General features: G+C 45.6%; 3 protein-coding genes and 1 pseudogene across 7 annotated transcripts; 1 reads left to right on the top strand and 3 right to left on the bottom strand.

Annotated features, from left to right (window-relative positions):
- Nucleotides 1-4,431: 4,431 nt before the first annotated feature.
- LOC127305555 (uncharacterized) lies at nucleotides 4,432-7,359 on the bottom strand. The gene is made up of 4 exons (XM_051336029.2): nucleotides 7,085-7,359; nucleotides 5,325-6,212; nucleotides 5,098-5,253; nucleotides 4,432-4,923 (listed from the first exon to the last, which is right to left on the bottom strand). Exons 1-4 carry the CDS (start codon nucleotides 7,088-7,090, stop codon nucleotides 4,522-4,524), a joined length of 1,452 nt encoding a protein of 483 aa, XP_051191989.1. The 5' UTR covers nucleotides 7,091-7,359; the 3' UTR covers nucleotides 4,432-4,521.
- A 1,203-nt stretch (nucleotides 7,360-8,562) lies between these two features.
- On the bottom strand, nucleotides 8,563-11,442 carry LOC127305553 (FBD-associated F-box protein At3g52670-like). Of its 5 annotated transcripts, none has more exons than XM_051336024.2 (6): nucleotides 11,309-11,438; nucleotides 11,014-11,101; nucleotides 10,656-10,813; nucleotides 9,548-10,438; nucleotides 9,291-9,443; nucleotides 8,563-9,158 (listed from the first exon to the last, which is right to left on the bottom strand). In XM_051336024.2, the coding sequence occupies exons 3-6, from the start codon at nucleotides 10,755-10,757 to the stop codon at nucleotides 8,784-8,786; spliced, it is 1,521 nt and encodes a 506-aa protein (XP_051191984.1). In that variant the 5' UTR covers nucleotides 10,758-10,813; nucleotides 11,014-11,101; nucleotides 11,309-11,438; the 3' UTR covers nucleotides 8,563-8,783. The 5 variants fall into 5 exon arrangements, with proteins under 5 accessions (XP_051191984.1, XP_051191987.1, XP_051191985.1 ...); XM_051336027.2 differs by having other exon boundaries at nucleotides 11,014-11,096; XM_051336025.2 differs by lacking the exon at nucleotides 11,014-11,101 and having other exon boundaries at nucleotides 11,309-11,442.
- A 1,702-nt stretch (nucleotides 11,443-13,144) lies between these two features.
- Nucleotides 13,145-14,432, bottom strand: LOC127309886 (protein ALP1-like; annotated as a pseudogene).
- Nucleotides 14,433-18,273: 3,841 nt separating this feature from the next.
- LOC127309885 (uncharacterized) lies at nucleotides 18,274-18,822 on the top strand. Its single transcript, XM_051340597.1, has one exon. It carries the CDS (start codon nucleotides 18,274-18,276, stop codon nucleotides 18,820-18,822), a length of 549 nt encoding a protein of 182 aa, XP_051196557.1.
- Nucleotides 18,823-24,484: the final 5,662 nt, after the last annotated feature.

The raw sequence follows: 24,484 nt of genomic DNA, 5'->3' as shown, positions 1-24,484 counted from the left end.
GCAACGAAGTTATAGCAATGTCACTCGTGCCGCACCCCTCACCTGCCTCCGGCGTATATAAAGAGGTCCCGCGCTCATCACCCTCATTTTCTCCTCCATACGAACCCTAGCCGGGAAAGAGATGCACTTTCACGAAAAGTTGACCGTTGCCCGCGGCTCTGGCGACGGGGCAGGTGATCCCGACTGTTCGCCCTCGGAGTCGATCGGAACAGCCAAGAGTCCGGCGCCGGCGAGCAAGAGCAAGTTCTGGGCCGACTCTGAGTCATCCGATGAGGGTTCTAACAACGGGTTCGCTGGAGAAGCCCCGTCGGGATCCCAGGTTTCGTTGCGATACATCTACCGTTCACCTACGCCGGCAAGTGGAAGGGATCTGCAAAGGAATGGTGGGGAGTCTCAGAGGGCGGCACATCGGGCTCGTCGTCAAAGATTGCAGAAGGAGGCGGCGCTCATATTTGCTTCGCCGGTGATGGATCTAAGCGAGGTATGTGTTTCTTCTTTGAACTTGTCCAATCAGAAAAGGTTTAAAGAGGCCAATCGTCATGTCCTTGAGCCATTGATACGTTGCAAACGTATCTATAATTTTTGATACTCAATGTTCGTTTTACACCAATCTATATATATATATATATGTTTTGTTTACACTTCGTTGCACTTTTATATATTTTCCGGCACTAACCTATTGACAAGATGCCACAGAATTTTTGGCATAAAGGACCACCCTGCTCAATGAATTGACAAAAAAGACCACCTATGAATATAATTGACAGAAAAGACCACCTTCAGCGTGGCGGCAACGCCCCCAGCCGACACGTGGCACGTGCCGCCGCATAGTGTGGCATCAGCACTTGCCGTCGGTGGCTGTGGCGGCACATTTGCATGCCGTCTATCGCCGTCCGTCGCTGTGTAGCTTGGTGGGCCATGCGGCCACACGTTGGGGCGGCAAGTGGACGTGGAGGGTTGCCTCCATATGCCGTGGCGGCAGGTTACCAAGCCATTTTTCATCCTGGCATGTAAGCTCAATGCTGATCAATGGTGCTCACGCCTAATCCTTTTAGGCTTTTCCGCAACCAAGATAGTGTATCTAGGTACTGCGTCCTCTGATAGTTTGATAGGCCACGGTTAAGAGCATCTCTAATAGAACCCGTAAATTCCGCCGGAACTAAATTTTTCCGGTGGATTTATGGGTTTGGGCCAAAAGCGGCGCAGAACGGAGTTCGAACCGGTGGGCCGACCCATATAATTTGTTCGGGGGTCTGAGAAACTGGAGCGTCGACCCATATAAATACATGCCGCGGAGGGGAGTATGGTCCAAAACCCTACTCCTGCCGCCGTGTCCGCTTCCTCCGCCGCGCGGTTCGACTTCCGGCGAGCAATCACGGAGCCACCGCCGTCGCTTTTCCATGTCCTCGACCGTCACCGTCACCGCAAGTTTGGGGCGACCAACGGCGGGAGGGGAGGCGGGGGGATTGGCGGGAGCAACTCGCCCCCCCACCCCCGTCTTCCACTCCGAGGCCGAGTAGCGAAAATGGAACCCCTCGAAAGGCGCTCGTAAGCGCAGCGCGCGGCGCTGGACCAACTGGGGTCTGACGCGGTGACGTCGCCGGGGAAACTCCTGCGCTATGCCAATAGCGGCGAGGGGTCGTCCTCGGGCATGTCCGGCCGTGCGCTAGCACCGCCCGCCGCCGACAACAGCAACGAGGAGGAGGATGAGGTGTCGGTGTGCAACCTCCAGTTGCAATCGGGGTAATACGTCCTCAATGACGAGGAGGAGGCGACGGCGGTCCAGCAGGTGTCCGTCATCTCCGCCGCCGAGGCGGGCACGCTTCCACCGCGAGGAGGCGGAAGTCGTCTGTGTCGTGCGCGAATACGAGGCGGCGCAGAAGGAGGCGGCCGTCCGCCGCGTGAAGCAGGAGGTCATCGTCCTCGACTCGGAGTAGGCCGCCGACGTTGTAGTCCTCCGCGGCGCGCATAGTAGGTCACCGCCGGTGAAATTAGTTTACTTTTGGAGGTGGTCGCCGACGACCACCTCAAATGCAATGTATTTAGCGATCAAAACTATCGAATTATGCCCGTAATATGTTTAAATTTTAGTTTTAAACTTGTTTGCGATGATCAGTTTACCGGCAAAATTTGAATTCGACGTTTTTCGGTTCCGAATACGGGTGATGTTCTGCGCCACCTCCAAAACCGCTCCCATTTTATTTTTCGGGAGACTGAACTATATTTTTTCAGTTCCGAAGAATAAGGGCTCTGCTAGAGATGCTCTTAAACTGTACCTCTACTTAGGGCATCTCCAACTGGGCGACGCGGACGTACAAAAGTGGTCGCGTACATCCGTTTGCGTCGCCCCACAGACATATTTTAACCGCGTGTCCGTTTGCGTCTGGGTGTGCTCCCAGTAGGGTGACCCATTTTTTGTTTTTAATAATATTTAGAAAGTATAATGTGCTACAAACTACAATTGATACAAGCCCTAGTCTATTTGTTGCCCGACGGCCCGGCCCCGTCATTGCGTCCCTCGTCCGCTTCTCCGCCGCCAGTCGTGCGACCTCTAGAGCTCGGTGCGCCGCCGCGTCCTCTAGCAGGCACCACCGCAGCGTCTCGTTCGCGGCATCCTCGGCCTTCTTCAGCGTCTCAAAGGAGTTGACTAATGCCCTCTGCTCTGCCGCCTTCTCCTCCGAGGTAGGCGCATATGGGTCAGCAGATGACCATGATATGTCGGAGGAGTCGTCCTCTGCGCCGGCCGCCTCCCTGCGGCGTTCCATCTCGGCGTCGAACGCCGTGTGGGCCTGCGTCCTCCCTGCGGCGTTCCATCTCGGCGTCGAACGCCGCGTGGGCCACCTGCTCCTCCTTTGCATCCCTGACCGGGTAGAGGAGGTCGTCGGTGTTGTCGTCGTCCTCCAACTCCTTGTCAGAGCTCGAGACCAGAGGAGGTGGAGTCGGAGGTGGAGGCGCGGTAGCCTGGCCACGGCCGACGCTGCAAAGGTGGAGGTTGTGCGGCGGCGGCGCTACGGTGAAGGTTGTGCGGCTGGCTAGGGTTTTGTGTGGGAGGGGATGAGATGCACGCGCCCCTGTTTATATAGGCCGAAGGCAGGCGATGGGCGCGGCACGCGTGGCATCGTCATTACTTCTTGCGCAGAGGGAGGCGATGGCCGTGCTCCACGCGAGGCATCGCCATTAACGTGGCCGCAGTCTGCCGAAGCGATGCCTCGGCGCCAGTGACGCATCAAGCCTGGGTCGCGGGCCCAACGAAACTTTCGCCAACGCGAGCGGACACTTTGCGCGTTCGCATAGCGTCCGACAGACACATCCGAGACGCATATTTGGGCTAGATTTGCGTCGTTGCAGACAACCCGGTAATTATGCGTCGTCCCGCTGGAGTAGAATCCAGACACATTTTACAACCACGCGGACGCAGACGGTCAACGTCCATTTCCGTCGTCTCGTTAAAGATGCCCTTACTCAGTTAATGCCCTTGATTAGAGTACAGCAAAGTGGTACTGAATCTGGCATAGAGCATGACCATAGTGCATTAACATGATTACAGGGATGAAGCATAGTATCAATGGGCAGCATTTTGGAAAGATGGAACCAAACAAATCAGATTTTAAGCATCCACGATGACCTGCCGCCATAGCATGTGGAGGCAACTTTCCACGTCAACCTGCCGCCACAGCGTGTGGTGGCATGGCCCACCACTCTGCATGGCAATGGACGGCGACGCACGGCAGGCAAACGTGCCGCCACATACACCGACGGCAAGTGCTGCCGCCACACTCTGCCGTGGCACGTGCCACGTGTCGGCTGGGGGCACTATCGCCACGCTAGAGGTGGTCTTTTCTGTCAATTATATTCACAGGTGGTCTTTTATGTCAATTCATTGAGCAGGGTGGTCCTTTATGCCAAAAATTCGATGCCACAATGTCAGTTTCCTGTTTCTGCTGTCTGTATTTCAGAAAAGTTGTACATAAAATATTCTCGAAATTGGACGAAACAAAAGCCGAAGATCTTATTTTCTGTAACGAAGACGAAGTCCAGAGAGAGACGAGGAGGCGCCACAGAGCGGCCAGACCAGGCCTAGGCGCGCCCTAAATCAATCCACCCTCCGTCCAGCCGTCGCAGATAAGTTTCGGGGGACAGGAGTCTCTCTTTCGGCACCCTGCCGGGACAGGGAATTACCCCCGAGCCATCTCCATCGACTCCACCGCCATATCCATCGCCGTTGCTGACTCCCATGATGAGGAGTGAGTAGTTCTCCCCCGGGGAGGGCTTTACCGCTAGCTATGTGGTCTATCTCTCTCTCCTATGATATGGTCTTTATTTGATCGTGAGCTTTGTAATCTGGTTGAATATGTATATGTTATTCTTCTACTATTGTGCTACTCAAGTGGTTTTATTTTTTGATCTCCGGGGATACTTTGTCCAACGGTGTGAAGGTGACAGTATGCACGTGTTTATTTCTTATGCTTAATTTATAGAAATACATAAACTTCCTGAAAAGCCAGATTTTTAACGGAAACACTACGGTAACCTTGCAGCATGATCATCATCCATTTCAGGAGAAGGGATCAGGAAGTGAATTCTGGCAGGTGACTCGATGCCCTGCAACAATAGCTTCTTCATTAAATTCAATTTCTTCTTGTTGCGTGGAAGCCTACCAGGCCTTGCAGGGTTGATGTGTTGGCACTTGCTACATGCCACCCTATCATACAGGTACACATCCTTCAGATTGACCGCTGCTTTCATGACACGACTGACATGACACACCATGCAATACTCAAAGCAAAAGATGATGAGCTTGGTAAGGCGGCGGTGCTTGAAATTTGATCTAAGCGATTCCCACTCTACACCCTTCTTCTCAGTAAGAAAGAGTTCCCTTCTCTTCTCCTTATCCGTTTGCATTTCACACGGATGATCCATTACCTGCATTCCGCCAATAGGACATAGGTAAATGGAACAGGTTAGTTTTGCTGCACATAAAACATCTGTACTCTGTGCAACCAAGCAAGGGTAGAGCAACTGCTCAAATAAAAAAAAGAACAGAACAAGTTCTAGGTGCAAAACCAATAAAAAAACAAGATTTAGGTAAGAACATACCGATATGTAGAACTCTTCCAGGGATGGCGTAGCTTCCAGAATGAACATTGTCCACGTGAGATCATACCCTTCAGGAATGCTAACTAGATTGACAATCCTTAGTCTGTGGAACGCAGATGCCAGCCTTTGGGACAGACACTCTGGTTCAATCCAAATCTGCAACAATAAAAACATGGTAGGATGAGCAGAGAACAAATGAAGCCAGAAAAAAAATCATCCAAACTTACCCTTTCACATTTAAACCCCAACCGCAGCTCTTGTGTATATGTCTCACAAAGTAGCGTACTTAACCTGACCATTTTCTGGAAACTAAGAGCAACATTTGTAAGGTTCAAAAACTGGAGCAATTGGACATGACCAAATGACAGCGGTAGTTCGTCGAAAGAGACCCAGCAGGCGTAGGTTGCCCGGGTGAGTCTTGGGAGCCACTTGAGTTCGACTTTGTCAAAACGGCAACTGATAATACTGAGCTCACTGAGTTCTGCGTGTTCAACTTGGAGTGTTATCCAATTCTCTGTGCCACAATTGAGAAAACCTAAATGTTTTAATCTCTTGCAAGTGACGAAGATGTTGGAGACGAAGCCAGAATCAGAAAATCTCAAATTCTCCAGATAGAGGCGTGTCAAACCAGTAAATGCATTCAGACACTCCTTAAAAAATGAAACAAACTTTGTCCCATACTTGACCAGATCATCAATAGTGCACTGTTTGCGTTCCTTCCCTGTGAAAACTCTGAATTCAGCCTTCTCAATCTTGTGTGTCGCCATGGCATCACCAACAGCATGTCCAATGGATATGGGGACATCACCACTCAAGTAGAACGTTGTAGACAGGAGGCGGATGGTGTCTTCGCCTGGATTTCTGCGTGTCAGTATGCTCTTTGTCGCTTCAACAGCAGTTGCATTGATCCGAACCAAGTCAACATCACAGATGTCCGTGCTAGACACACCCTCAGGCAGAGGATTTATTACAAGTCGAGAGAGCTTGGTGGAGAGCTGACTCCACCGTCTGGAGAGGATGCTGGTTCTTGCAGCGACGGAGACATAGAGTCGGTCAAGAATGTTGACCAGAATGTCATTGGGCAAGGTGCTGATTTTATCATCTCCGTTGTCTTTCTGCATTTGGCATGGGAACAAATCAAAGTTGATTTCACACTAGTCGCAAATTCGCAATTTTGATATTTGCTATGATACACTACCAAGAGATACAAACTTGAAATACTTTTCCACACAGATATTGCAATTATGAAATAAGCAATTTTGATTTAGTGTTAAATGTACGGTTTTTATGATTTTTATGTAGTCCAGAAGATACAAGCTTGATAACTTTCAAGTAAAAAAAGTTCAAGTTTTAACAAAGCAACAATTTAGTGTTAAAGGTACGATTTTTATGTAGTCCAGAAGATACAAGCTTGATAACTTTCAAGTAAAAAAAATTCAAGTGTTAACAAAGCAACTACGAAGTGGACCTAGAGGAAACGAAAGGACAATGAACTAATGGCACACGTAAAGAATTCAATGTAGATACATTCTGTATTTCTGTCCACAAAAGGATGTCACAAGTTTGTCTAAATTTGGATGTAAGTTTCTAGATACATCCGAATTTAGATAAATTTATGAATCCTTTTATGGACGGAGGGAGTACACAAGTTACTTTCACAAACGAGCATTGCAATTAAGAAAGAAGTGAGTTGCAACTTCCATACAATCACAAATTCACAATGATGTAATTTCGATGTAGTACAGGAGGTGCAGACTTGATGATATATTTTGCAGTTAGGGAAGAAGCAATTTTTGGTTCAGCCTAAGAGCTAAAATTTCCATACAATTTTTGGTAAAGATACAATTTTTAAGCCGTCCAAGAGATAAAAACTTGATTTAATTCCAGTTAGCAGGTTCATCAAGGTTTAAGGAAGAAACTTTGATTAGAGGAAGGGTTCTCTCTGAAAACAAAACATCTAGAGGAAACGAAAGGACAAGGAACGCACCTCCATGACTCCCGCAAATTGACCTGCTGAAGATGAAATCTGCCACTTGATGACTCGTGAGTTGCTAGTCTCCTCTAAAAGCTGGAATCCTAGGAATCCCTGGCTTCCGCTGAAAACTGGCGGCTGCCCTGGACTCCTTGGGATTTATAGCGGCGGTCGGCGCCAAGTCGGAGATCGAAACCGGGAAGGATTTGAACTTCTAAAATCTATACAGCTGCAGAGCTTTCCCCTGAAAAAAAAAAGCTGCCGTCTGTCATGGCCGTACTTGGACCTCGCCGCCGGTGATCGCCGGGACGTGAGATGGATACGGGACGCTTGTGAAGAAGAAGATCCAGAGAAGAACAGAAGGAGGACAGAGGAAGGAGATGGTAGGTTCGACGCGACGCGCAGTCATCTTGTTGTGCATCGCTGGTTTTTTATTGTAGCCACCAACCCAGTCACCGATTCTGGTCACGGTCCATGGACCCAAGCCCAGGCATGACACTGTCGACAAAAATAAACCACTGTTTGCGTGGGACCAGGGTAGACATCAGGGCTTGATAACGCAGCCAAAAATGACAGGTCAGAGTCTTTTTCCAGTGTTACTCACGCGGCTCAAAATCGAGTAATGACGCTTGCTCTCAAACCGTCAGAGCAAGCACCAGTCGCTGACCATGGTTACCTACAGGTTCCTTCACACCATGGTGACCTAGAGGTTCAGCAGGAACAAAATGAAGTTTCTGAGAAATGAAGAGCAAGAATGCTTTCAGGATCCAGATAAGCCTAAAATTGCTATGGAATTCTTCTTTAGCAATTTCTTTTCAGAACAGCAGAAATGGTCACCAAAATGCCAACCTGAAGCAGCTCTGTCAACAAGAGGATGGTCTTCAGTCTCTACAGGCACCCATTTCCTGCCGAGAAATTTTACTGGTGACACCAATGACGGCTAGATGGGCTCCAGACAAATGGATATCATGGATCAGGCAGCTACTTTATACTCAACTTGTCACTACTCGAAACCTTGGCAGCAAATTCAAAGCAACAAAAGTGGAGATGTGGAAGTAGTATCCAGTTTATCCAGCTTGTCTCACTTACACATCCCTATAGATTACCATGACCTGCCCTGTAAGAAATGTACTACAGTCTCGTTCTGGCATCATCTTTTAGATGATCAGGGAACCATACAAATTCATGGTATGTTGCTTGCTGCTATTTACTTCAAACTAAAACAGAAAAGCATATCATTGCGCATCAATCTCAATAGTTGTCCACAGCAGGGAGTATATCAAATTAGACAACCAGCAAAAGATTAAGCGCCAACATCCATCATCCATTGAACTGACGAAAACATCTTATTTAAAGTTTAACAAAAGGAAGCAGCCTAAACGCCTACATTTGATACCGAAAAGCAACCATCAGGCATGTTTGCAGGAGATACCATGCTGTAACTGGGGACAAACTTGTTACACAATAGATTAACACACAAAAAAACATGCAAGTAAACAAAACCACATCTCTTCATGCAAGAGAGGAATATAGATTATACACTAATTCAATGTAGCCAAACAGTCGCAACAAAATAAACAACTTCAGCAAACACAATGTTCTTCCAATAGTACCATAGCACTACTTAATTACTACTAATATAGTTTGATTGCCAAGCATAAACTCTTGATAAAGCAAGAGCTACACAGCTGACACAAATACTTGCTACAGTGCTTCACATTCTTGCGCTTGGGAAGTGAACCCTCACAAGGGAGGCCTCCCTGTTGAATATGTTCCTAAGCACAATCCTCAGCTCATCTGTCCTTGGGTATCCCCCCTTTTTCATCTTATGCTTACACATCTCACACCCTGGCTTCTCGTACAAGTATATGTCCTCAAGACCCACCGTTGCTTCCATGACACCCAGGATATAATTCACAAACTTGTCATCTGATTGAAACCCATAGACCCTCAAAACAGATAGATTGCGATGCTTGAAACACGATGGAAGTCCTTCCCACTCTACGCAAGCATCTTTCTTCAACTTGCTATAGCCGAGCATCTTCCTATGCCTCTCATCCTCTACCATTTCACATAGATGATCCCACACCTGCATTTCATGGGGCAAAACAATGTAACAAACAAACCTGTGTAGTTACACAAACATTTTAAGATGATACCACTGTAACTTGAACATGTAGCACAAAGGGAAAAGATTTGGACATTAGTTACAAAAAATTACCTCGATGTGTAGCTCCTGAAGGGAATGTGCACCTTGGAGAACAAACATTGTCCAGCTTAGATGACATTCTTCTGAAATGCCAGACAACTTTACAATCCTTAATTTGTTGAACACCTGCAATAATTCTTTTGGACCTTCAGGTTGAACCCAAATCTGCAGAAGAAAATAGAATGCCGAATATGTTAAAACAAATTAAAGACACCTCACGATAAGATGGCCAAGTGAAACTAAGCTCATCATAAAGACTATAACCTTACCTTCTCGCTTTCAAAGTTCAAATGCAGTTCCCTTAGGGTAACTTTGCCAAGAAATTCACTCAACTTGAGCATCTTGTGCGACGAAAGAGCCGTATTACTGATGTTCGCAGTCTGGAGGAGTGGAACAAAACCGAAAGAAAGAGGATCATGCTTAGACTCCCAGCAAGTAAAAGTCAACGTTGTGAGCTTTGGTAGCCACTTCAGATCAACCATCTCAAAATCACACTTGAGAATCTCAAGTTCACGGAGTTGCGGATGTTCCACTTCCAGAAAAGATAGATACCCTATGTCACAGTTGAACAAGCAGAGGAATTCCAATCGCTTGGATATACTGAAAAGTTTAGGGAAATCTGATTCTCCTAGCCTCATGTTCTCCAGCTTGAGTCGTGCAAGACCACTGAATGTGTTTGGACAAGCATCAACAAATGAACTGAGCTGCCTCCCGTGAGTGACCAAATCATCATGGGTGCATATGCTACCGTCCTTCTCTGTCAGAAGAGTTAACTCGACAGATCCAACCTTTTTCGTTGCTATGGTGTTAGCAACAGTCTGGCCAATGTTAACAGATCCATCTGCCAAGAAAAATTGCATGCGCAGGAGATGAATAGTGTACTGATTTGTCCTGCTTTCTAGCATGGTCCTTGTTGCTTCAAGCATGCTTTGGTTGGCCTGAACTACATCATCACAAGTCAACTCTGACCTGACATGCTCTGTGTCAAAGAAACCAACCGACAAATTAATTTTGGAGAGCATAGCAGCGATCTGCTTCCACCGCGTGGAGAGGATGCTGGTTCTAACGGCATATGTGGTATCAAGTCGCTCTACAATATTGAGCAACACGTCATCAGGCAAATTGCTTAGCCAATCATATTGATCGCCTTCATCTTCTTCCTGTGTTTGGCATGGAACGAAATCAGAGTTGATTTGCTAGTCTCCAAAACGCTATTTTGATAGCATATTTCCAAGAAAAAACGTGTAATTTTCCACACACACAAAAGCCTATTTTGACGACTCATGTCTACCACTATTATGGTTCCTAGTTTTTATCTGTGTATAAGAGGATTTAGAGGAAAGATTATCTCAGGGAAAAACGGAACAAGTAACTCACCAGCATTGCTAGACAGGACCATCGGTTATAACTGGTGAGGCCCTTGACGGAAGGTTTTCCCATTGATCTGGCAGTCGGTCGCCAGAGATGAGAGTTCGCCATTGCAGAGAGGTCTTCTAATGTCTTGTAAGTTGCTGGTCTCCTCCAAAATTTGATGACTGCGCGCCCCATCAAAAACATTGCAATTAAGAAAGGAGCAATTTTGATTCAGCCTAGGAGCTAGAATTTCCATATACAGTCGTAAAGATGTAAGGTCCAAGAGATACAAACTTGATATTTAATTCATGTGAACACTTCATAGTTAGAATTTTAAGGAAGCAACTTTAATTAGAGGAAGGGTTCTCTCTGAAATTTTAACCGGAAGAGGGTTGAAGTCCTTCCCGTTCCAGCGATTCTGGCCATCTCCTCTGCTCACCTACCAAATCCGGCCGGCTCCTCTTCCTTCCCTACCAAATCAGTTGGATTCAGATTTCCAGGTGCAATGTTTGATTTCCACCCCAAAATCTACTTCCGCTTGCCTTATGTTAGATTTCCATCTCAAAATCAACACCAGCAACCAGTCTTTCAACTCTTCCACTAGCAGAAGCAACCGGCGATGACAGAACAGAGAGAGAAAAGGGATTGATTTGGGCAAAAAAAATTATGGAACGAACCTGTAGAGCTCGGCGCGCCGCCCACGATTCTTCACATCCCTAGCACTCTACCTCGTCGACGGGATTGTGGTGGACAGGGGGAAGCGCGCGAGGAAATTCCGAGGCGAGGTTCCAGGGAACTGGCTCGACCAGACCAGGTGCCATCCAGGTTATGGTTCGACCGAAACCGTTCCGTTGCCGGTAGTGGTTTCGTGGACAACAAAATCACTAGGGGTGTGTTTGGTTTGGAAACAAAGTGGAACGGAATGTTATGGTTCCATTCCACTAGAATGGGTTGGTTTCATTTTTGTGTTCGGTTGAGATTAAAAAAGTATAATGAAACGGTTTCATTTTGTGTTCGGTTGAGACAAAAAGCCTGGAATGGAATGGCTAGTATTTGATTCAGCTCACCTCCTTGCTATGCTAGGTGAGATTACCTCCACGTTTGTGACTTGTTCTTATTTTCAACAACATATAATCAAAATTTTGGCAGCATTTCATTTGTATTTTCGATAATAATCAGTGCAAATAAATAATCACATTAGAACAATATATAGCATCAACAACAGAACAGATTTCAACCATACAAGCATACTAATAGTCACAGTACATGAAAGATCATTCTAAATTGTCTAGAAAATAGTATACAAGCCATCCAAAAGAGCGTTCATAGCATAGTAGCCCATACAATTACTGCAAATTATAGCGCACTCCAAAGTTCTTCTCCACATACCGGCTCACCCAAACCAACTTGTAGTGAGCAATATGTCCTTCATTGAATCCATTGATTGCAGCCAAAGCATCCCACAAGCCATCTGGTATGGCATCATCATCTCCACCAGACTTGAAAAGAGCATCAGCCACCATTTTGAACCCATCTTTGAGAGTGATCACTAGTGGATCGTCTTCATTTTTCACAACCTTAGCCTTCTTTTTTGGTGGTCGTTTAGAGGTAGATTCGGCAACATTTGGCGACACGTTCACCTCACTTTCATCTTCATCAAGATCAATAGATAGTGTGTCATTTTCGGACTTGGCATATTTCCCTATTGTTGTAGTGGATCCAAATATGGTTTCCATGGCACGGTAATGTTCAATTGGAGTATTCAAGTATGGCGCATCAGCTTTGAAGGCCTATAAAAAATGTCCAAGTGAGTAGACAAAAATGTGAAAGTGGCTATCATTAATTAGACAAAAAACCTTCAAGTGCTCATATAACAAAATCTTACATTGCAATGGCATGCATAGTGTTCATCGCTGAGCCTAATGGTGCTTGTATCCTCATCCCATAGAGCTCCACTTAAATTCTTCAAGTGGACTATCCTTCCCCAGATCTTCCTTCACTTCTTAAGGTGGTTGCTACACTGATCTCCGATCAAGGACAGCTTGAAATGGTCATTCAAAGCCTGAGCACATTTGTTATGATACACACTCTTGAATCCACTTGAAGTTCTAGCTCCACTAGCCACAAGGTCTGCCAAAAAACCTAGCATCATCGTGGACATGGAATTGGTACACACAACCAGCCCACTCTTACCGGTGCCACTTGTAGCACTTGCACTGGTGACTTCAACACTATCCATTTCTGTCCAGCAATAAAAGCATGGAAAAAACACTTTAGGAGCATCGCAACTATGGTTTCAATACATAAAAATGGTCCCATTTCTGTCCAGCAATAAAAAGCATGGAAAAAACACTTTAGGAGCATCACAACTATGGTTTCAATACATAAAAATGGTCCAATATATCCAGCTATTACATGAATGCAAAGATAGCATGATACAACATTAAAAATACATGGTTCCAATACATAAACATGGCACAAATGTCCAGCCACACTCAGTTTCCATACATGACCTACCTATCCGCCCACATTTGATTAGCAATCTGTTGCCTACGGTTTAGGGTGGCCCTATGGTCTCTTGCTTGTTGCCTTGCTGTTTGGATTGGTTGGGTTGTCCAAGTCACCTCCGGTATAATAAACTCATCAATCCCTTGAGATAGTGCATAGTTATGAAGAATGCAACATACTACAACAATATCAACTTGTACTGGAAACGGAAAGAATGGTTTGGCATCATCCACAATTTTGAACCTCCTCTTGAGAGATCCAAAAGCTCGCTCTATCGTCACTCGTAAAGATGAGTGCCCTAGGTTGAATAGCTCCTTTTCATTTTGGACCGGGTTGCTACCCCACTCGTTTAAATGGTATCTTGTTTGACGAAAAGGTGGCAAAAAACCAGGCTTGGCTCCATATGCGGCATCAACTAGATAGAATTTTCCTAAACAAATAAAAAAAGTTTTGGTGACAATGGTTCACACATTTTATAGACAGCTAAATCTTTGGCTATTTGTTACCTTCTGGTACTTGTAGGCCTCTCTCACGCTCTATTGCATCAGCTAAACAAGGGCATCATGTGCTCTCCCCTCCCAACCAGCCAACACATACGTGAACCGAAGGTCAAAATCTACCGCTGCCATCATATTTTGAGTAGCAAAAGTCTTCCTACCACGAAATGAATGTTCCACATCTTTGGTAACAGATGCTCGCACATGTGTACCATCGATAGCTCCTATGCAGTCCTATATTGTGAATAATATTAAATGACATAAATCATATCCTAGATAACTAACGAAAAGTTTTAGAAATACCTTAAAATATGGGTCAAATCGATGATTTCCTGCAATTTTTGTTGGGGTCTACATGGGCATGATATAATCATTACGCAACTCACCTATGGCGTGCAGGACACGTCTAAAATATATGCTAATTGTCCCAAATGATAAACCAAAGTTTGTTGCCACAACCCTATTCCGAAGGTTATGTCCAACAGTATGTAGAAACAACACCACTTGTTGCTCCACACACAAATGTTGACTATTTTCTAGAAATTTGCGATCTCTCAATATGTCACATAGCCGAAAGAAAGGAGCTCTTTCAAACCTCAACATATTTCTACAAGTCACATCAGATTGCCACCATTTTATTGTTTAGATAGTCTATCCTTTGTTGATCTCTTTCATGCATTGGGCAATAGGTTATACGTGGTATTCTCTTCCTTATAATAGATCGAACAAGTACCGCAATCATAGCAAGAGCCACAAAAACAGCAGCTCCCCTAATCATCTTTTTCTTTTTATCCATCCTCTTGCCCATCTACAACATATGTATGCAATCAAAATCACAAAATCAAAGATCTACAATATGTGTATTGAAACTACATACTCTAATTTCAATCAAGATTGACTTTTCTCACAAAATCAAGTGGTAATTGATGCACATATAACATAGATCCGAGCTGAAATCAATACAAGCAACATGGGCTGGATTTCATCTCACCCTGCAAGGAACCGGTGCTGATTCGTGCCTGCCGCCGCTGGTTCGTGCCCACCGCCGCCGCTGCTTAGCTGCCCTTCTGCCGCCCCGCTTGCCTGCCCTCCCTTGACCACGTGCCTACCCTCCCGCCGTGCGCCACTGCTAGCTTGCCCTCTCGCCGCGCGCCACTCGCCTACCACTGCTCCCAAGCGCCACGCCGCAATGAGAGGAGGGTCACGATAGGGAGAGGTGAGCCGCGAGCGCGGACCAGGAGGGGGTCACGCGGGGGGGTTTTCGAGGGGGTGAGGGAGAGATGCGGTGAGGAAAAGAGGAGGAACGAGTGCGTTCCACCGATTCGGTCGAACCGGTGTATTCGGCAACTGGGCCAAATATTCGTTTTCGAGGAACCGTTCCATTCCATGAGACTAGCCCAACCGAACACAGGTATGAACTCTAGGTGCAGAACCATTCCATTATATTCTACTTGGTTACTCCAACTGAACACACCCTAGGAGCATCTCTAGCAAAGCCGTGATTCAGTCTTCCGAAAATGTGGGCACAAAGATTTTGCAGCTGGCGCAGAACAAAACCTGTAAAACATGAACTCAAAAAATGCATTTGAAATTGTCGCAGGGAAATTCGTCGATGATTATATATAGATGGCATTTGATGTTCCAATTGAGCATCATAAATTACATAATCGGATTACCAAACCTATATTACATACTATACCTAACCGCGCTAACTAATTTGAAGCAAAATGCGCTCGATTGGCCTCTTGCGTGGCGGCCGGTGGTGGCGGAGCGTCGATGCGGAGGATGGCATCGACGCGATGGACGGTGAAGAGCTTCGCTACTCGAGCTTGACGTGGCGGACGCGCGCCTCCCGACGCGCCGCCTCGTACTCCTGCACTTGGCGGGCGGCGTCGGCCTCCTCCCGGCGGAAGCGAGCACGGGCCTCCACCACAGAGACCGCCTCCATCTGCGTGACGACAGCATCCTCCTCGTCGAAGCCATGCACGTAGTCTCTCGCGGAGAACGTGGGCTCCCACGTGGGGACCAGCTCCTCATCGACGAGCAGTGGGCGGCTCAAACCCCCGGATGAGGAGCCTTCATTGTCGTTGCTGCCGTACTTGGCGAGCTTCCCTAGGGGCGTGAGCCCCCAGTTCGTCCACCGGCGGGCACTGCGCTTGCACGTGCCCTCCGATCGCTTGAACTTTCGGCGTTCCTCCTCCGTGCGGAACACGGGGGGATTGGGCGGCGAGTCCCCGCCGCCCAATCCCGCACCGCGCCCAGTTGAGCCACCACGCAAGGCCATGACGTCACGGAGCTGGGGCGAATTGGGGCTGGTGCGAGCTGGATTTCTTGCCGGAGAGGAACGACAGAGGGAGTGGTAGCGGCAGAGGGAGTAGGGTTTGGAAACCAAACTCCCCTTGCGGCCCGTTTTAATACGGGGTGGCCGCTGAGTTTTCGGGCCCCCGAACTCAATTTACAGGCCAAGCCGCAAGTTCGGGCTGTGATCTGGTCCACTTTCAGCCTGAATCCATATTGTCGCCGGACTTTTTCAGTTTCGGCCACTTTTACGGTTACTGTTACAGATGCTCTAAGAGCATCTCCACAGGCGGCCCCCAAATAGTCGCCCCGGCAATGCAACCTCTATTTGGGGGTGTTGTTCCCACATCGGCGCCCCCAAACCGGCGCCCCGGATAGAAGTTTTTTTAGGAATATTTTATCGTAATTTCATTTTCATATCATTCAGGATCGAGGAATGAATAATGTTTTAGGCAAATCCGAGTAGAACATTATTCACTCCTCGATCCTGGATGATATGTGAAACCTGCTTCATCTCTAGCCTACTACCTACTTGCCACCCGGCTCTATGGATGTGAACAATCTCTGCTGCTCTCTCCACTGCTCCTCTGTCGTCGATCCCCCGCTGCTCTCTTCGCCACGAACATCAAGTAGGCGGCTCTATCCGCGGCCTCCACCTCCTGACATAGCTGCTGCTCCAGCTCCTGCCTCCGTAGCCGCGGCTACATCTTGAACAAATGCCGCCGCTCGTAGACTTCATCCTGACGCTGCTTCTTCGCCCGCATCAACCACCGCAGCGCAAGCTGCTCCCACCCCTGCTGCTGGCGCACCTTCCACCAGCGCTGTTGCTGCCGCCGCTCCACCCCCTGGTCCTACCGCGCGTCCGCGACAAAGTCATCTACGGTCGCCGCTAGTGCCGCCTCCTCCCACGCCTCGTAATCTGCGAGCTGCAGGTCCTCCTCCACGACTTCTACGGCCGCCTCCTCCCACGAGGCGGGGAAGGAGGGATAATATAGACCGGCGGCGAGGCGGGAAACCTCCCGCGCGGCGTCATGGCAGGAGAGTTTCCCGCTCGGCATCGTGGCGGGAGAGTTTCCAGCCCGGCGTCGTGGCGGTAAAAACTCCTGCGCGGCGTCCTGGCATCACTGACAGGCTGCTCCCATGCCCAAAATTTTCCGCCTTGCGAGGCGCCAGCGCGCCCGATTCGCGCTCTTGCCCAAGGGGCCGGCACGGGGTTGCCGGCGCTTGTATTGGGCTTGGAAAAGTGCCAGCGCTATTTGAGGCACGCCGGTGTGAGCCAATTTTCGATGCCGGCCCCCAAAATTCTATCGGGGCCGCTATGGGACACGCCGGTGGAGATGCTCTAAAAAAACAGCCAATCAACCCAGGGGGTAATTTGTCCTGGTTTTGGAAACTTAGAGGGTAATTTACCGCACAGTAACTTTTAGCCTCGGGTGCTACACATTCCCATACTTGAAAAAATAAAATAAAATTTAAAAAGCTAAAAAAATCAAAAATTTTTGAAACCAAACATGATTAGGTATTTTACCGTAAACAAATTCCCTAGGTTCCCATGGTTTTTAAGGTAAAAAATATAAAATTATGACGAACATAAAGCGAATAGTACGTGGTCATGGTTGTTTCGAGTTTGTTTTTTTTAACCAAGATACAATGAAATTATTTCCTAGAGAAATATTTTATACAAGTATAATACCTGATTATCTTTGATTTTTAAAAAGTTAGATTTTTCTAACGTTTTATAAAATTATTTTTTTATTTTTTCAGGTATGGGGTGTGTAGCACCCGAGAGCTTGTAAATGGGACATCCTATTCCTACAAGTTGCCTTTACTGTGCAAAATTAGTCCAAGTAAACTAGCACTAGTATAAAACAAGTCTTTGATCAGGCACCCTTGGTTCCGGCCGTGTCCTGGGCCGGGATTCAAGGCCTAGCCACGTCGTCCTATAAACGCTACAACGTACGGCATCCATAGGTCCCGGCTCGTAAAGACCCAAAGGTCCTGGCTCGTCTCTCAAACCGGGACTAAAGGGTTTTGCGCCACGCAGCGCATGCGGTACGCCCTTTAATCTCGGCGTGTATCCCAAACCGGGACCTAAAGTCAAACGGTTCGTTTTCCGCGGAGGCTGATCGCGCGTCGCCATTACTGGCCGCGTTGAAATCGAGCGTCGGCGTGGAATCCGAGCCACAAGCGCCATCGCAGCCAGCCACTGTTCATCATCCTCTTCTAATTGCTTTATAAGCTCCACCATTCTTCACCATTGCCACACACACTCTCTCCATCGGGCCTCCTCTCCTCATCCACCATTGCAAAAGCTATAGCTCTCTCTCCCCTCTTCGTCGATGGAGCACCTCGTGCGCGACCCGGCTTGTCGGACACGGGTGTACTACCTCACAGCCGAAAGGATGGAAGCGTTCAAGGTCACAGACACGCTCCGTGCAAGAATGGTGGAGAAGTGGATCTGGTGCGTGAAGAGGGAATTTCTCGACGCTGCAACGACCAAGTGCGTCGGTTTGGACTGCGAGTTCACCGACCCTCGCAAGGCCGGTGAGGAGCAGCGCGCCGCCGTCCTTCAACTCTCGGTGGCGTCCGAGACGTTGGTGTTCCATATTATTCATGCCAATAAAGTGGCACAAATGCTCAAGAATTTTTTGGAGGACGGGAACATCAGATTCTGCGGCGCCGCTATCGGCAATGATGTGAAAAAGCTAAGACCTCACGGCATTCACAACACTTCTGCGTACGACCTCCAGAAGGTAGTCCCGAACCCCACCACCAAGCCCACTCCAAGTCTATATGATTTGGCAAACCATACCATTGGGACAAACCTTGAGCAGAAGAAGAAGTACAACCACAAGAACATGATGGACGCCGCCGCGCAAGAAAAATAAGATGAGCTCACTTTTAGATGGGCCAATTATCCATTGAGCTACGAGCAAGTGCACTATGCAGCACTAGACGCTCACCTGGGCTTCGAGATTGCTAGGAAGCATTGGATGCTAGTTGGCTACTAGCCATGTTGATCTTCTCAATATTTAGAGATGGTGAGTAGTGGTGGTCTTCTATATTTGTATGAACTATGAATCGATCGTTTCAATATATATGAACTATGTGTCTTTTATATGAACTATGTGTCTTTCAATATATATGAACTATGTGTCTTTCATATATATGAACTATGTGTCTTGTGTCCGTGCTTGCTTGCAGCACAGTGTGTCTGCTTGCTTGCTGCTGAGCGTAGTCCTTTTACCATGTGGGAATTAGCCAAATGTATTCACTAAACCAAGTCTAATTTAGTTCAATTTAACCGTCATGATAATTATACAGTGAAGATGGAGATCTTTATGTAAAGGAACTAACTAGATGTTTATGCAAAGTGAAGATCGCAAATTTCAAACAGAGTAGAATATATTTTCCTAAATGGTATAGATTTGCACGAAGCATCATCCCAGAAACTAGTTGCTTCTCCATTACCAACTCTCATATTTTTGTTCTTCGGATAGAAATGTTTAACTTTCAAAAGACCTGCCCAGCATGGAATCAGTTTGAATATGTTGAGCAAAAGAAATGGGTTTATTATGAACATAATTTGCATGAATAATGTCTTGCCATATCCCCACATTGTTTTCTAACTTCCACCACCATTTACAAAGCAAGCAAATGGTCATCTTATCATGGTTTTTAATCCCCAAACCCCCTCTATCCTTTAATTGTAGGTTAGGCACCACATTGTTGTAGGAACGTTGGTTACCTGGCCTGACCCACGTTGTTGTGGGAACCGGTTCTCAAAGTACCCTCAGGCCAGACCTTGGAGGAACTCCCGGATCAGCCATTTTTAGCGAGCCACCATCATCTTCGCACACCTCGACATCGATGTGTTCCCGTGAAGTCACAACGGGAGATGGCGCGAGCTGGTAGGGGACGGCGAAATCCCGGTGGGTTGAATTCGGTCACCGTGCTTGATATTTTTCCACTGTATATAAGGGCGGCTCTCTCACCGCCAAATCCAAATCCTCCATTTCCCCCCATATCGAGCTCATCCACCCTTCCCGATCTAGCGACATGGCTGGCTCTTCCTCACCCGCATGGTCGGTGAGGCTTGCGGTGGCGACGGTGGCTGTGGCAGCGGCTACTGGCCGCGGATGGTCGTCTTCTTCTTATGTGTCGATGACTTTGGTTGTGGTAAGCTTCTGCAAACCCAATTGTTTCATTCCCAAATTGTTTCATATTGGGACCAGCACTCTACACAAAACAATTTTGACAGTAAATCCAATTGTTTCATTCCCAAATGTAGTTCCTTCAAAGTGTATGCAATCAATTCTGATGTGTCATGGAATGTGGTATGAAGAGATAAAGAAAAATATTCTTTCAATGTATACCATGACCGCTGCAACGAGCATGTGTCATACCTCCGACACCTTGTAATAATAAATCATATATTATCTGTCCAATTCGGGTTTACAGATTTCAAGATATTAATTATTTGGCAATATTATATGCATAATGCATATATTATTTGATAATAATAATAAATACATAAATACATAATTATTTCATATTCAAATAACTCACATTTTTCTAATAATAAATCATATATTATTTGTCCAATTCCGGTTTACAGATTTCAAGATATTAATTATTTGTCAATATTATATGAATAATGCATATATTAGTTAATAATAATAATAATAAATGAATAAATACATAATTATTTCATATTCAAATCACTATTATTTGTCCAATTCTGGTTTACACATTTCAAGATATTAATTAGTTGGCCATACTAAATGAATAATACATATATTATTTGATAATAATAATAAATGAATAAATACATAACTATTTCATATTCAAATCACTCACATTTTTCTAATAATAAATTATATATTATTTGTCCAATTCCGGTTTACAGATTTCAAGATATTAATTATTTAGCCATATTAAATGAATAATACATATATTATTTGATAATAATAATAAATGAATAAAATACATAATTATTTCATATTCAAATCACTCACATTTTTCTAATAATAAATCATATATTGTTTGTCCAATTCCAGTTTACAGATATTTTTTTGTTTCAAAAAGTACAGAAATGTGATACAATGGTATAAGAGTTAATATGATTGATATGGTAGTATTTACAACAAGGTACAATCACATTCGTGGGAGCGCAACAGGAAAAAACCAAGGAGTTAAGCGTGCTAAGGGTGCAGTAGTGTGCGAATGGGTGACCGACCGAGAAGTGATGACCAAGTTTACAAGTTGACTACATATTAAGTGTAATTAGTATTAAAAATGGTTCAAGTAAGAGAGTAACAAGTCAAACAAAAAAAAGAAACTAGGAAAAATGATATTAGGAAAATGGAAAACATAATTATTGAAAATAATATCTACTCGTTGTTGGTATTACGGGCTGGGACTAAAGGTTCTCCAGCCCAAACCATGTATCGCGCCCACGTGGAGTGCCATTTATCCGGACTGGTAATTGGACCGCGACTAAAGGCTTCGCTTTTAGTCCCGCCTAATTGATCGCGTTTGGGAAACCGGGATTAAAAGCCCTTACGGGCCGGGACTGAATGCCCTGTCTCCACTAGTGTAGTAGGGTTTTTTGCAAAATTTACCTTGCATATTTTTCTTTGTCATATGTCTCCTTCACATGCGGATCCACCTGTCAGAGAGGTGAAGCTTAAAATTTTACGAGCCGGTGGTGATTCAAACTAGGAAAATGGCTATGCAAAACAAATAATGCCAGCCACTTCGGCAAACAACTATCCTTGCTATTATATGTACTGCCTCTGTCCTGAAGAAGCTGGGTGAGGAAGATTATTTTTCAATTCCACACCGTTTTATAGTTTTATAAGTTCTAGATTTTAGCGGCGGTGACCACCGATATATGGTTAGATAGGTCATAGGTGTCTCCAAAACTCGCATTTTTTTATGTTTTCTGCCCATTTCATCGGCTAGCGTATAATTTTCTCTTCTCGAGACAATTTCTAGCGATCGTGATCACCGATACATGGTTTGAATGGCGTCGCCAGAAATCGTATTTTTCATGTTTTCTGCCATTTTCGTCGGCTATAATGCATATTTTTTTGGTTCCTGAGATGATTTGAGTGACATCGCCAGAACTCATATTTTCATGTTGTCTACCCATTTTCATGAGATCACATATTTTTCGGTTCCCTGGAAATTTTCCAGCGACCGTGACCACCGATACATGGTTTGAAAGGCTTGGCAAAAACTCATGTTGTTCATGTTTTTGCCTCCATTTTCGTGGGCTATAGCTCATAGTTTTGAGTTCCTGGGATGATTTCCAGCGATGGTGACCACCGATACATGGTTTGACTAGCGTCGCCGAAACTCGTATTTTTCACGGTTTCTACCCATTTTGATGGGTTGTAGCGCATAGTTTTCGGTTCTCAGGACAATTTCTAGCGACAGCGGTCACCGATACATGGTTTGAGTGGCGTCACTAAAACTCGTATTTTTCAAGTTTTCGTCCATTTTTGTGGCCTAGTAGCCTCCGCCAAACCCTGGGAGTCGTATATATAGTGGTTTTTTGGTCAAAACAAGTCGGTGGGCATGAGATTGAGGTGAATTAGACGCTCGAGGCGAGAAAGAGCCCTAGTGGCGTGCCCTAAGGTGGAGGGCGCTCCACATGCCCTCTTTCCCAGCATCTTGACCTCCTAGTGGCCTTCTTCAGTCCATTTTGTTCTTCTCAAAATTTTAGAAGGGTGGCCCCTGACCTTGCTCTTTTAGGAGTCCCGTAGCTCCTGGAATGTCAAAAACACTAGAAAGAAGCGTTTTCTGCCAAACAGAATTAGAACCGGCGGAGAGGGGATTGTTTAGAAAATCCCCGAAAACATCACAAAACATGGAAATAATATTATATAATAAAATATGTGGCAATAAAGTGCAAAGTTCATGTATGCATTTTACATGCATCAATAGCACGCATTTTTCGGTTCCCGACGCAATATCTTGCGATCATAACCACTGATACATGATTTGATTGGCGTCGCCAAAACTCTTATTTTTCAAGTTTTCAGCCCATTTTAATGAGCTATAGCGCACATTTTTGGTTTCCAGGATGATTTCCAATAACCGTGACCACAGATACATATTTTTCATGTTTTTGCCTCCATTTTTGTGGACCATAGCTCACAGTTTTAAGTTCCAGATCTCCAGCTATGGTGACCACCAATACATGGTTACACGGGTGTCGCCAAATCTCGCATTTTCCAAGTTTTATGCCCATTTTATGGGCTATAGCACACAATTTTTGGTTCCCGGGATAATTTCCAATGACCATGACCACCGATACATTTTTTTGAATGGTAAACAATGGGAAATTCCCACTACAATTTTTATTATTTTATTAAGCTAGGAGCATTACAGAGTCTTTATACCAGGGTTATAAAGAAAGAAGATACAAAAGAGAAAAATAAAAGATCAAAACAACGCCTTAGGCTTTAGCTCTACACTTGGTTTTGTACCCATTCTTTGAAAGAATCTGCATCTTTTTTCTTCATCATGTATTGTATCATTCGAAGCTCATTCTTGTAAATGGCCTTCCAACTTTGGAAGTTTGGCAATTGATTTTTGAAAATCTTGTTGTTTCTGACAATCCATATACCCCAAGCAGTTGCAATGATAATTTCCATATGAAAAGGCACCCTAAGATTGTTCTTGATATCATAGAAAGCATCCATTACAGACAGACGTGGAGTTCTTTGAGGACAAATATAATCCTAGCACAGCTTTGCAAAAGGGAAAGTCTAGAAGAGATGAACCAATGTTACTTCCTTGTTGCACTGTAAAGTGGCACATGAGTATGCAGGTAGGTTAAAATTCATTCTTGCCAATAGATTTCTTGCACTCAACCTATCCAATAACAACAACCAGAAGAAAAACTTGTGTTTTGCTTAACATGTAGATTTCCATAGCCATGAGATCCTCCATGGATACCGATTTACCGACCACTTCCTTATCCCCATCGTCTGGCATACTCTTAGGCAGCTATGCCGAAATAAGAGATGAGGCTTTGATACCATTTGAAAGGATCGTATGCCGCACCTAGAGGGGGAGGGGTGAATAGGTGCTATGCAATTTTTAGTTCCTTTTCTATTTAGGCTTGACACAAAGGTAAATTATCTATATAGGCAACTATGTGAATTTACCTAGATGACAAGCTACAAGCAAGCTACTACTAAGCAAGATACAATAATGTGATAAAGGATAGAGGTAACCGAGAGTGGAGCACGCGGAGACACAAGGATGATTCCCATAGTTCCTTCCGTTTGAGGGGAAGTACGTCTACATTGGAGGGGTGTGGTTGCCGTGAAGTCCTAACCAACGCCACAAAGGCCTAGCTCACTTTTCCACTAAGGGATTTCCTCGAGGCAGAAATCGGGCCTTTACAAGGTTCTTGGGGCACGCATCCACAACCGAATTGGAGGCTCCCAAGGTTGTTACAAAACAACAAGTTATCAGTGGAGTAAACAACAACTAGGGTTTCCAAAAGAAAACACTAGCCAAAGGGCCCTC

Source organism: Lolium perenne, chromosome 6 (genome assembly GCF_019359855.2).
Source record: "Lolium perenne isolate Kyuss_39 chromosome 6, Kyuss_2.0, whole genome shotgun sequence".
NCBI classification, from domain to species: domain Eukaryota; kingdom Viridiplantae; phylum Streptophyta; class Magnoliopsida; order Poales; family Poaceae; genus Lolium; species Lolium perenne.
The sequence above is the reverse complement of the archived record's forward strand: the minus strand, read 5'-3'. Positions and strand labels throughout refer to the sequence as shown.